The following is a 14044-nucleotide window of genomic DNA, read 5'->3' as shown; positions in this document are numbered from 1 at the left end:
AAGAAAATACAGCTTTTATTTTGGCCAAGAGAAAAGCAGGGTGGACCACTCTCTGTCCGACTGGCAGAGAGAAGACAGAGAACAGCCACACCCTAAAACAGTTTACAACAGCTTTTATACCTTTTTGTCATCAGGAAGCATCTAGGAGGAGGGCCACACACACAAGTGTGCCCGCCTTCTAAGGCTGACATAACATTAGCTTAAGCAGCATAAACTAATAGTCAAGTCTCTAGTCCTCACTTGTTCCAGGGGTTCCTCATATAAGGCATTGCTATCTAGCTTGCCCAAATTGTGCAGAGGATGTGGTTGCATTGTGTGGTTAGAAGCAAGAGCAGGTGCAAAAGTTCATGCATGCTCAGGAAATGTGTCTAGGAGCTGGGAGGAGGAAAGGGGAAAACTGCAGACGTTTCTCCTTTTCAGGACCTCTGATACGAGCAAGCAAGACACTGGGCCTTTAGCTTAACCACATCTTCCCATTTCTTTTTGCAACTCTGCAAACTGTTAAAATGTCCCTTTACAATCAGCATAACTTTTATATGCTTAGCACCTTATAACTTTTATAAAATTCCTACTTGCAAAAGCATTCCTAGCTTCTTTAATAGCATCTAGACTGACCCTTAGCCACACAGTCACTAGGTCAGCAAAAGCTTGAGGTACAGAAGCAAAGAAGCAACAGGCCGTTAACGCTCACTACAAGACTAAATGAAATCAATGGGACAAGTTGATCATTACTAAATCAATGTACTTTAATGTATTTATAAGCATAGTTAACTCTGACTACTGATAAAACAACAAAGCTATTGCACAGTATAATACTAACAGTGGCTATTGGTCATGCCTGATACCAAGCTCCAATATGCCTCAGAATACCATGTTGCTGGAGAATTTTGTGTTCTCATGTCCCATTTGTGAGTTTCTGTTGAACATCTGGCGAGTGTGAGGGTAGTCCTGATGCACTAAATGGGCCTCTAGCCTGGCCCTGCATGGTTCTTCATAATGAAGATAAATCCAATTTAAAATTGTCTTGAAAACAAGAAATCATATGAAGAATGGCTCTTTAATAATTTCAGCCAACATTTTGATAGTTCTAAACAGAACATGTCTGGGAAACAGTCCTGCACATGCTATCATTGCTCAATGGTTGGGCCAAATGTTTTCATGCAACCTGCTACAGTGTTAAATACTTCATCTTGGAAGACTTACTTATGAGTCACTTAGAGCATTTGTTCTCAAGTAGAAAAATAAGATAAAGTGCTTAGAAACAAGTGAGAAGGAACAAGGAATTAGGCTTTGGCCTTTCAACTGCTCCAAATCATATACAATTGAAAGGCTGCTCTTAGCATGCTGTTTAGTCTAAAAGTCTAGTTTTGGCACAATATGCTCTGCAGAATTATGCCCTCATGTTTGCTGTTGCAGAATGTGACAAGTCCCAATGTCTATGCCAAACGTAATTTGGCCTCTGTCTACTGCAGCAGGCTGCAGAGCTGCTTTTGGCTTCCCTATCCTCTAGCAAGCTGTCATATTCTCATCTCAGCAGGTTAGAATAAGTATAAGGACTGATTCTTGAGATCATTTATATTACCTTCTTGCCTCATTTCTTTGCTTTTTATGAGAGACCGTCATACTCGGACTCTCCTCGGAGGGAGTAATTTGGGGGTCTACCTTCAGGGCCGTTGTAAGGAATATGCTGAGTATCTGGCGGGTAAAGTTGCTCACATCTGCTCTGTGTTGAATTCCAGTCTTGATGCAAGGCCAATGGGGGCTATGGGGACTGAGTCTTGCATGGTTATCTGGGAGGAGTTCAAGCCTGTTGAACCTGAGGAAGTGGACAGGGTTCTTGTAGTTGTTAGTTCGGCCACTTGTGTTAGATCTGTGCCCCTCCTGGCTGGTCAAGGAGAGGACAGGTAATTGGGTCTGGGCGGTGGTTAATTCCTCTTTGAGGGAGGAGGTGGTCCCACCGGCTCTTAAGGAGGGCATGGTGTCCCCCTTTCTCAAGGGGCCATCGCTCAACCCAACTAATAGTTTTCATGCAGTCTCCAACCTCCCCCTTTTAGGGAAGATTGTTGAAAAAATGGTTGCACGGCAGCTTCAAAGGGCTCTGGATGAAGCAGATTATCTGGACCCTTTCAGTCAGGATTCAGGCCACGATATGGGACTGAGACAGCATTGATGACCTCTGGCGGGAGCAGGATGGGGGCAGTGCTTCCATCCTTGCTCTTCTTAACCTCTCGGTAGCCTTCAATACCATTGATCATGGATATTAAGACTGCATCTGCATCATGGTTTAGGCCTTGCATGATGGCCAAAGTGGGACCATTGGTTAAAAGAGCCTTAATTACAAACTAAAAACATGGTTTATAATAGTTTTACTCACCTAAACCAACTAACTCAGAGGAAGATTAATCTGTGGTTAACTTTGATTTTCAGCCTCTGAAAATGAGAATAAACAGATATAGGGAAGGTTCAATCTCTCCCCCACTGTGATGCTGCAAACTTAATTGGGCTACTACCCAATTTTAAAAAAATGTTTTATAAAAAAGTTTTTTAAAACAGGAAGTTTGGTTGACTAACCGAAATGGGGTTAATCAACAAACCACAGGTGGCTGGAGACTGAAATATTATTTGGCACTGAACCAAAAGTACAGACTTGGCTTAGGTGTGTTATAGAAATATACTTTAGGTTAAACTGTGGTTAGCTTTATGCATGCATAGATCTTAGATGCCTTTTCTTTCCTTCAGTGTAGTTGTGAGAGTATCATAATTTTCATTTCCTTTCTAATTAACTGCACTTTATAATTATGTCTCATAACTGAAACTATGATTCCTATTAGCTTGTTTTGTTCAACCATTGTTGTTGTTGTTTAGTCGTTAAGTCGTGTCCGACTCTTCGTGACCCCATGAACCATATTGTGCCAGGCCTTCCTGTCCTTCACTGCCTCCCTGAGTTTGCTCAGTTTCATGCTCATTGCTTCAGTGATGCTATCTAACCATCTCATCCTCTGCCGTCCTCTTCTCCTTTTGCCTTCAATCTTTCCCAGCATCAGGGTCTTCTCCAAAGAGATCTCTCTTCGCATTAGGTGACCAAAATATCTGAGCTTGAGCTTCATTATCGATCCATAGTTAACTTCATAATTGCATTATGAAGTTGGCTTATTTATCTAAACAAGTCTTTGGATCAATGTTATTGGACTGAGAATTTCCATAAGCCTTGCCAATTAAAGCAAATAATGCTGTGGGGAGCCAAGGTTCTGATACCCTCTTAAATCACAATTAAGGCTAAACAACATAGTTTGTTTGGTGTTAGATAGAATGCATTTATACCTCACACTAAGCCATGTTTTCTTCATGGCTTATTGAATAAACATTGGACTGGATTCATACAACACCAAAATCAAACAAGCCACCACTTGGAGAACCTTAGTCAAAAGGAAAAGGCATGGTTCTGATCTCCTCAGTGCCACATTATAAGAGTAGAGAGGGAGGAGCTGATGAGCTTGAAATTTTTTGCATTGAAATAAGGCCATCAGGGTAGCCAAATCATTTGGAATGTAAGGTGGTCAAAGGACACAACGTGCATGACCATGTCATTGCACAAACGCCACAACTTACATACTTCTGTTAGATGTTGGAAGGCACAGATGTGATGGCATCAGCATTCACCCAATGATGCTACTGCACAGGTAGGGTCACCACTTTCACTGCAACATAACTAATGGCAGCAGTATGTTACCCGTTATCAGGTTTTCCTCTTAACCAGTTTTGAATCTGGCTACCACATCCTGAGTAAGGAATTGGTAATGTTAAGTGCAGTATACACTGGCATAATACTTAACAATATTTACATGTTAATAGGGTGAATTTATATAAGGAGATGGGGAGGCTGAAAATAGTGAACAATCCTGATTTTATGGTTCACTCGTCATAGCAGCAAGGTATAATCATTCATTATACCCATGTTGTCTGAACTTTTACTAATTCATTAATTAATATTTCCTTTAATCCATGTATCAATGGCACGTTGAAATTTCTTTGGGTTCTTTTTCCAGCTCCAATGCCATCTGAGGTTAGCTATTGTATCTGAATAATTCTGTCCTAAACTTTGCTTCCAGCTGATAAACTGCTGTTTATTATATTGTTCAACAGCAGCAGAAACTTTTGGATAGTTAATGATAAGGTAGAGCTTTTTGTTCAAAGATTGTGTGACTGCTGGAAACTTTGTAGCTACATTTGTTAGTTCATCTGGGTCAGTTGAAAGATCTGCAACAAAGAAAAAAATAGGTTAGGAGAAATTATAGTAAATGTACTGGGGCTTAATTAGTTAAAATAAGTTTTAAATTTAATTTAATTTAATTAGTTTTCTAAAACTAAAATTACATAGTCTGATTCCAATCCAGTTAAGATGTTGAATCACCCCAGTAACAATTAATGTTCATTAAATCAAGAAATTATTGCACTCTTGCAGTAAGCACTGCAACTGTGCAATTCCTCCACCAGTTACTGTACGTTATCATACTAGAATATCACCTACACGCACACACTCTGCAGCAACTACAGAAGAAAAATAGGCCTCTAGAATTCAACATCATGCTTACATTGTTGGTGACACCGAATTCATAGGTTGCTCCATCTGCCATCTGAGCAAACAGAGTGGGTGGGTGTGCTTATACTATCAGCGGTTTGAGAAAAGCCGCTGGAAAAGGATTTTAAAGTATATGAGTGCACCATAGCTCTCTCATTTGTAGAGGAAGAAAAAAAAGCTATTCCCTTCCATTTCATACGCAGTCTGCAGTAAATGCAAGTCTTGATAATCATAGCAGTCTCCTGAGTGGGAGTGGGGAGGAGGTGGGGGAAGAAAAGTTCCCAGTGAAACTTGGCTGGTATTTTACAGCCCACCTTTGAAAGTAGAGATGGGGTGGGGAAATAAGTTCAGAGAGGAAGAGTGCTTTGATCCTCTATCAGCAAGGTAATTTAATTCTGTAAAGGGAGACAATAAAGCTGAGGACTTGCAAAAGCTGTGGAAAAAAATTGAAGGTCTTTTTTTAATGATCTAATTGGTCCTCCTTCACAAAGGGTTGCCTTCCAAGAAAGGGAAAGTGTTGGGGATGTACAGACTTTTGAACCATTTCCATTAATGAATAATTTTATTAAGGGATCAGAGGTTACTTATAGCTTAGGGGCTGCATTCTATGTTCCCTCTAAGGTGCATGTGTCTGCATGTACACACTGCTCATGAAACCTGTGCATACGGTAAAAAGTAGAGTGCACACAAAATTAAGTTTAAACAATAATAATAAATGTAGCCACATAAAGCTCCAGGCTTGTGACCTGCAAGGAGTCCTGCACAAGCTCGCTGCCTTGGCTTAATTGCAGCAGCGAGGGTTCCTTGGCACCACCACGATGCGGACTGAGCTGGAGCGCCCTGTGACAGGAGTTCCTTCTCAGTCTGCAATGCAGCAGCAGCGCCAAGCATCCTCTTCTGAGGCAGAGGGCCTGTGTCTTTTGCCCAGGACAGCAGGCAGACAGGCCTTTTGCCCAGGACAGCAGCAGGCAGGCAGGCTTAAAGTTGTAGCTAATCTGCTCCAGGCCCCAGAGCCTCCTGCAAATATAATAATAATAATAATAATAATAATAATAATAATAATAATAATAGCAGCAGCAGCAGCAGCAGCAGCAGCAGCAGCAGCAGTAGTAGTAGTAATCAGTAGCAGCAGCAGCAGCAGCAGCCAAAGTGCTCTGGGACTTTAGAATTCAAACATACAAGCACCTGCCACACAACACCCCAGATTTAACAACGTTGATAAGAAAGACAAAAAAGTCTGGATAGTGGACATTGCAGTACCTGCAGACAGCAGAAGAGAAGAGAAAGAAGTGGAGAAAATCACAAAACACAAAGACCTGCAAATAGAAGTAGAACGACTATGGCAAAAGAAAGCAAAGTACCAAAAGTAATAGGTGCCTTGGGTGCAATTCCAAAACTTCTGGAGCACCACTTGAACCCCATCAGCATTGACACAATCATCATCAGTCAATTGCAAAAGGCAGCTTTATGTGGAACAGCATACATCCTGCAACAATACTTTTAACACCATTGAGCAATAACATCTGCCACCCCAGGTCCTTGGGAAGGACTCCATGAGCAGATACAAATGCCAGATCCAGTCTAAACAACTGGTTGACTGTGCGACCAATAATAATAAATTAAATTTATATGCTGCCTGACTCCCAGCTACTCTGAGTGATTTACAGTTGTTAAAAACATTTAAAACAAAGAATGATATAAAAACACAAAAACAGCACAAGACAAAAGAACAAATATGGTACAGAAAACAAACTCAGTATCTTCAGTAATTCTCAAAACTGTTATTTTCCCAAATAGTATGTGTGTGGTTATGCAAATTAAAAAGCAGTCACTGAAAAACTACACAATCAAAGTAGAGAACTTATCATATGACAAGATTTTTCAGTGAGAAGGCTTCATCAGGCATCCAAAATCTAATTCTGCTAAGTGATACCTTTCTCTTTTGCTAGTTTCAGTCCATATAACTGAAAATATGCATTATTTGAATTCTGTTCTAAATTTATATTATATATAGTAACATTGTAAGAATATCCCTGTCTGGATTCTTTAAACTGTTAACTTCAATATAATGGCATGTAGGTTATAGGATAAATTTAATAAATATTGGGACTGTACACCAATACAGGAACTCAATTTATTATTAAACACAGATATATATTCATTAGGATTTTTATTTGTTTGTTTGTTTGTTAGATTTGTCACTAGGACTCAAACCCAATTTTTGCATGGTGCTAGTGTAAGTCCAACACTGGATTGACAAAGAATAAGGGATTTTTAAATTTTTTAAATAAAAGCAACAAGTAAGGATTTGACAATTAAGTTAAATGCATCATGTCACAGAAGGCCTAGTTCTGCACCTCAATGTTAGCAATCAAAGTAGGGAACCTATCATATGAAAAGATTTTTCCTTGTCATATGATAGGTATTTTCAGAGTAATGAAATTTTCAGGTTAACCTGAAAACAGACCAAGGAAGCCAACGAAGATAGAGCAACACAACTGAGCAAAATAGCCCTGAACAGTCTCATTGGCAACTTTACTAGTTCTAGTTCTCCCAAAGTTTTTGGGCAGAAAGTCAGAGTCTTGTGTTTCCGTAGTTCTTTCTGCTTTCAGGACCTTGCAGCCCATTAGACTGTTGAAAAAAAAAATGTTGAGCATTTTTCCCAACCTGGATCCCACCCTCTTGTCTCTCATTGGAAAAAGGATTGTGACTTCTAGAAGTATCAAATATTCAGAGTTACTGGCTATCTACAGGCCATTAGATCTGCTACTTTTTTCTGATTCTCACCACTTTGAATCATACATGGATTTCTGAGGTACTTGACCATACTGGCTCTTCTCAAATTGGACACAGTTCAAGATGAGATTGAAGCCCACATTTATGGGCCCCAGGAGACCGGAGTAGGTGCTGGAAACTTAAAAACAGAGCTGTCTCCTGCTGTGGCCAGTGCTTCTAGCACCCTTTGACCTATAGTTCTCTATTGTACTGTATGATGAATTAAAACTGCCTGCTAATTTGCATTGATACAAATTCTTACAGGGATTTGTTGACATGATTTTTATTTTTAATCACTATTCTTCATCCTAGATGTGCATCATTCCTTTTCTGTTCTTTTGCTGAATGGAACAAGGGATGACACAAATGCATTCTTTTGCAATTTTGGGTCTTGTGCTGGTACAAGATAAGGATGTGTAGCTGAACCTGCGCAGTATGGAAATGAATCAGCTTATTTTGATTGTGCAGATCACATCAGAGAATGAGAATGATATTTTCATCAAATGGTAACCGTACCAAACAACTGAGGAGACACAGAATGGCCATCTGAATAAGCAATGTATTTCCACTTGTCAGTTCGCAGCATGTAGGTTGAAGAATTCACATTGCAGCCATGAAACTCACTCAGAACCCAAGGAGGATGTAACTTTCTAGATAGGGCTTTATAATCTCCATTTTCTAACATCAAAGGCATCAGCGAATATCCACTGAGGTTTTTTGGTATGGGGATACATGCAATATCTGAAAAAAAATGTGCCAATTTGTTAGAAATAATTAGAAGGCTGAATTAAGAAACAAAATGTGTAAAATTGGAGGTAGAGGAAGAGAAATTATACCATATCAACCAATTCAACTCTTTGTCATATCCTTTTGCTATTCTGGTAATATTCCTGCTCCTCTTTTATTTTAAGTTCCAAATGGATCTTAGCAGCATTATTCTATACTCAGAGTTAAGACCCGTTATACTGAATAGAGCAATTCTCAATTTTCTGAGCATAGGATTGCAATCTAATAGTCTTATACATGGTTGTCAGACAAAATAAATTCTACATGAAGATCTCAGTTCCACTGAGTTAATGAGATGCACCTTAAATTTATTTATTTATTCACACACACACACACACACGTGTCTGCTGAGTTCATATTGATAAAGAGATATGAACTTAGATCATACTCTATCATACAGATATTATCATAATACTGATTCAAAAAGGCATAATATTCATTTTCTATTATATTTTGTGAATATGTTTTCAGGAGATGGTTGCCAACATTGGTTCTTCTCACTGGGGTCAAATTTAATTAATTAAATGTACTCATGGGACATTTAGTATTCATGTTTAGAATATGGCACACACTATCTTTTATACTCTTTTTTCAATAGTTCAACTCAACAGATATTGCAGTCATTTTCGTGTGCATTTACATCCTTGAAAAGTTTATTTCAGTTCAAGGAACATACATCCTGTAAAATTACTCAGAACTGAAGCTACATCAGATGCTCTTTTAGGGTGCTGGCATTAAATGCATAATTATATATTTAAGGCATGAACTGTAGAGATAAATGGAGAGCATACATGTAAAAGAACATATTATAAAATAAAATGGTGTGAATAGAGAAAATATACTATTTATTAGAGAAAAATAATTTATTTCTTCATCAATCAGGATGGCTGAGAAAGTAACATTAATCATTTGTTTTATTACTCATCTAAATAAATTAAACCTTGTTGATTTGTGTTTTTATTTTTAACTTTCTGATTACAGGATAGAGCAACCAGGAGAACATATGGGGATTAACAGAACAGGAAGGACAGTAATTTAAAAATACAAACTTCAGGAAGAGTGGGGGGAAAACACAATTGGAACAAAAAATCGCCAACTAGACTGGAGGGTTGAGGATTTGAAAAAATTATGTGCTACATGATTCACCTGATTAGTAAAGATCCTGTTAGAATGTAGCCTTGGAAAAACTGACTATTTTGTAGCAAGAAAAAGCATTCTCAGTTTTTGAACAATTGTTAAATCATTACTTCAAAAATATCAACCTATTGAGAAGGCTTAGCCCTTATTCCAAATTAACTTTATTTGCCCTCAATAGTTTTGACAACTCAAGTAAGTATGTTAATTAGAAGTCATTATCAGTTCATTACATTCACAATGTAATTCCCTATTGGTTGGGATCACTAGAACAACCATCCAAGAAGCACTGTTCTTGCTTTCATTAATGTATATAGTGCCTTACATCCATGACACTCAAGGAAACTGTATCGATCAGATGCAGATCTCCATTTTAGAAAGATTGTTTTATGTCGTATACAAGGCTTAGATTAATACAAATGAAAAGGAAGGCAATTACAAGTCTGAGAGACTTTATTAGTGTATTAGGTGTTGCATATCTTCCACTAGGTAGAACTAAGGGCCAATAATTTAGACAATATGTAACAACAACTTGGAGATTTCAAAAAGAGATCACTTCCTTGTAAAATGTGCCAGTGCCACAAACTGCTAATTTGAAGAATTTAGAGGCAGGAATGCCCCCTCCCCCACAAAATGCAAGGCAGTCTATAGGCTGAATGCCAGAGACTTCCACAGATCCCAGTTGAAAGTCAAGCTGAACATCCAGTTGTAGGGGAAGAAAGAGGAAATTGGAACAGATATCACAGGAAAACAGGTCAGGAAATAGGAGAGTTGTTTCCAACCAGAGATGGGGATCTTCAAACATCAGATCTGATGGGTGACCAGCAAAAAGAGGGCCAGTTTGGTCTAGTGGTTAAGGCACCGGGTTAGAAAGCAGGAGACTGTGAGTTCTAGTCCCACCTTAGGCATGAAAGCTGGCTCGGTGACTTTGGGCTAGTCACTTTCTCTCAGCCCAACTCACCTCACAGGGTTGTTGTTGTGGGGAAAATAGGAGGACGAAGGAATATTAGGCATGTTTGCCACCTTGAGTTATTTATAAAAATAATAAAGGCAGGATAAAAAAGATCTAAAAAAAGAGTCTCTTAAGATCAGATAGAGAGTCCTGAAAAATCAAGGTGTCCTGTGGGGGACTGTTGTGGCAAGCTGCAAGACTTCCTCCACAGCAGAACAGTGAGAATGTAACAGCAACTTGGTAGCATATAATTCCATTATCCCAGGACCATTGGTAGGACAAAACTAGTAGCATTCTGGATTTCTGAAGCTGCACCTGAACATAAGGATCACTCTATAGCAACTGTTAAAGAGCCTGCAAAGTTGTGAATCTCCAACTCCACAATATTCCAGTTTCTGAGACAATGCATGGCACAATTGTTGTGGGGACTGGGGATGTACCTCACTTGGAAAACGGAGGAATGTGGAGCAGGATATTACAGGAACACAGGTCAGAAAACAGGGTATTTTTTTCTAATCAGGGGAGGGGATCTACAGCACAGTCTTATTTAGCAAGAGTTCCTGTCTTTGCTTAATTAGAAAGGAGCCATGCTGATCTCTACTGCTTGGCTTTCTTAGCTGGTAGTTGTATTTAGGGCTTGGCATTTTCCTAAGGATAGTTTCTGACTTCTTACTAAATGAATCAGTGACCATTTGCACTCATTCAGACCTATAACTCACAAATGGTTGACAGCATTTGAATCGCAGGCTGAGAATCTACTATGTTTTCCTCTTCAGCCTTAGAATCAGAAGAATCCATAGCACTTTAATCAATTACCCCAGATAATGTCATCAAACCATACATTGATAGGTTAGCTTTGTTCCTTTCCATCATTTGCAGGGCTATATAACATAACATTACAAAATACTCCTAGCCAAGACAACAAAAATATGAATTGTATATACAGTTATTCTAAGGTTTTCCAGATACTCCATAACTAGGAAGGGGTCCACCAGCTCCCAAAAAGGGGAAGCCCCTCTTGAGGAGACTGGCCAGAAAGCAACCAGAAAAACCAGCTACAGTATCTTACCATCTCTGTAGTAATGAGGGGCACTGGGCCAAATGAAAAGGTATTAATGCTTTGAAAACTGGAAATAGTAACAAATACACAAATCCTAAAACAATTGTGCCAATAAGAGCCACTGGATTGAGGATTAAAAAATACAAGTGGATATAGGGAGAAGCATTTTTTGATGCACTGTTTTGCCAGTTTATATCATGTGAGCACCAATCACCAAAAGGGAATTAGTTGCTAGAGTAAAGATAATAGTTTGAAGAACCATATTCCCCAAAACACAAGAGGTATAGAAAAGTGTAGATTATTAATCAGACTATTGGTTTAGCCCCCAAGAAAGACCAGGAGAGGCTGAAGCATATCTGGCCAATATCTTTAGTACGTGACCATACTTCTAGGACTACCAGTTGGCAATTGTATAATCTTACTGACTACATTAGCTCCAACTGGATGGGACCATATGACTGGTCTACAAGGCACCGGCCTCATTCTCAATCATCTTTCTTTGCCTTCAATGTCATTGCAAACTTTGATTAATTGCTTAAGGTCTTGGCAGTATTCTGATAACTTTGTTATTCCTATCAGCTAGGACTGCCCCATGTAATTAATCCAGAAAGAATAGATAAAGCAACAGGTAAAACAATGGCAACAAACAAAACTTTAAAAAGGTAAACAATCCCATAAATATTGATTTTACTGCTCTAGGATAAATGTTGCTTACCAAGCATGGTGGGATAGATATCCACAAGGGACACCATATTTGATACAAACTGTGACTTAATATTTGGCCCCATTATAAGGAGGGGAATATGGGAACTTGCTTCATACATGCTCATTTTATAGAACTGTCTGTGTTCCATAGCAAGTTCTCCATGATCTGCACTAAATATTACATGAGTTCTTCCAAGCAGTCCTGTTTCCTTTAGAGCAGAAATTATCTCACCTGCAATACAAGACAAGAAAATACATATTGCGATATTAATTAAACAGCACTGATGATTGCAAGGATTCTGAAGAATACTTCCTTGCTAACAAGAATATTTGGTGATGAGTGATCAGGAAAGGCAGTTTAGTTTCTCCCTGAAAATTCTGACTAAGTTTCTTTCAAAGCTTAATATCACCAAATTAACTGATTTCCAAAACTCCAGAAGCTTGTACTTGAAATACTATTTTGTGAAACTTAGATTTAATATCTATGGCAATTCAAAATCAGAACAATGAAATTAAAGGCCTGTCTCAAAACTAAAATGTCTGGAGATTAAATCTTCGGATCGGTGTTACATTTTTTTCCTCAGATTTTACGAACTACCCCACAAAATTTAGCTACTTTTACACATACCTTTACGTCTGGGCTGAAATTTAAAAAAAAAAATGACTGATGTTTCTGAGTCATCCATATCTGGTCTTGGACCATAATAAGAGTTATATTATGAGTAGGTAATTAGTAAACAATGAACATCCTCACACCAGCTTAAAAGCACATAGTCTAGTGATTATATTGCTTCAAAGCCACAACAGCAGAATCTTCTTATATTTTCTATCTAGCACTTCATAGTGTAAGGCTTTGCATCCTATTAATAAGTATGTTTTTCAGTGTACAGAAGTTCTTAAGGTATATCTAGCTGGTTCAAATGAGCAATATAATATCAGGTTGTAATAACCCAGAATCAAAGGCACATATATTGAATGTTCCATATTACAGATGCTTACTTTAACATGATCAATTCCTAAAGCCAAGAATAATCCTGATTAAAAGCTATATAAACAGAGGTTAACTTCTAAATAGTTGTTTACTTCACATCTAATATATTTCAAATATATGACCTATGTCAAGCACAAAAACTGACATTTCCCTTGAGTTTGTGAACTCACTGCTGGTTTTCAAGCAAGAATAATTTGAAACGGCTGTGAATCTACAGTAACTGAAAACCTGTAATGCATGAAAAGCGAAACATAAATGTTGATTATATGTGAGCTGTTTCAGTCAAGATGTTTGTAGCCAAAACAGGACACTGAAGTCACTGAAAACTTGATCAAAACCCTTCTGGGTTATTAGATTTCACAAATTTGTTTGTTTTCATGCCTAATTTTTTTTATCCCACCTTTATTATTTTTATAAATAATTCAAGGCAGCAAACATACCTAATACTCCTTCCTCCTCCTATTTTCCCCACAACAACAACCCTATGAGGTGAGTTGGGCTGAGAGAGATTGAATGGCCCAAAGTCAACCAGCTGGCTTTCATACCTAAGGCAGGAGTAGAACTCACAGTCTCCTGCTTTCTAACCTGGTGCCTTAACCACTAGACCGAATTTTCACATCTTTGGATAAACGGGGGCTGACATTTTCTGAATAAATCAACATTCCAGCCTAGAAAAAGAAGATTTAAAAGCAAACTCTATGGCATAATGTAATTTCAAATATTTGAAGAGGAGATTTTTCATTTCACCTAGTTCCAGTGAGGGTTTCTGGATAATCTTCCTCTTCTTTTTGCTATAACAATGGCTACGTACTAATTATCAGAAGTCATGAGCCTAGATCATTGGTTCTCAATGGGGACGGTACCGCCCCCTGGGGGGCGGTGGGAGGATGCTGAGGGGCGGTGAACTTGTTTTGGGCGGTAGGGGGGCGGTGGGCATGTTTTGGGCGGTAGAGGGGTGATGAGCATGTTTTGGCATTCAAACTTAATTTTAAAACTCCCCCCAAAATTTATTAAATCGATTATCCGGTTTACACCATTTGTACCAGCAATAAAACGAACTTA

At 38.5% G+C, this 14044-nt stretch overlaps 1 protein-coding gene across 3 annotated transcripts in view; it reads right to left on the bottom strand.

Moving 5' to 3' along the window:
* ARSK (arylsulfatase family member K) overlaps positions 1-14044 on the bottom strand; it is a 31429-nt gene continuing 17385 nt past the window's right edge. Inside the window, exons 6-9 of one of the 3 annotated variants that reach the window (XM_088130385.1) lie at positions 12002-12223; positions 7871-8095; positions 5840-5895; positions 4133-4257 (exon numbers count right to left, since the gene is read on the bottom strand). In XM_088130385.1, coding sequence (XP_087986511.1) covers positions 5879-5895; positions 7871-8095; positions 12002-12223 — 464 coding nt within the window. In that variant the 3' untranslated portion in view covers positions 4133-4257; positions 5840-5878. Of the gene's footprint in view, positions 4258-5839; positions 5896-7870; positions 8096-12001; positions 12224-14044 lie in introns of all 3 variants that reach the window. The other 2 variants (XM_088130383.1, XM_088130384.1) reach the window with 2 other exon arrangements.

Source organism: Python bivittatus, unplaced genomic scaffold (assembly GCF_059951505.1).
Source record: "Python bivittatus isolate LINGU-HERP-01145 unplaced genomic scaffold, Pbiv_v1 ctg000850_np1212, whole genome shotgun sequence".
Taxonomy (NCBI): domain Eukaryota; kingdom Metazoa; phylum Chordata; class Lepidosauria; order Squamata; family Pythonidae; genus Python; species Python bivittatus.
This window is presented reverse-complemented; position numbering and strand designations above follow the sequence as displayed.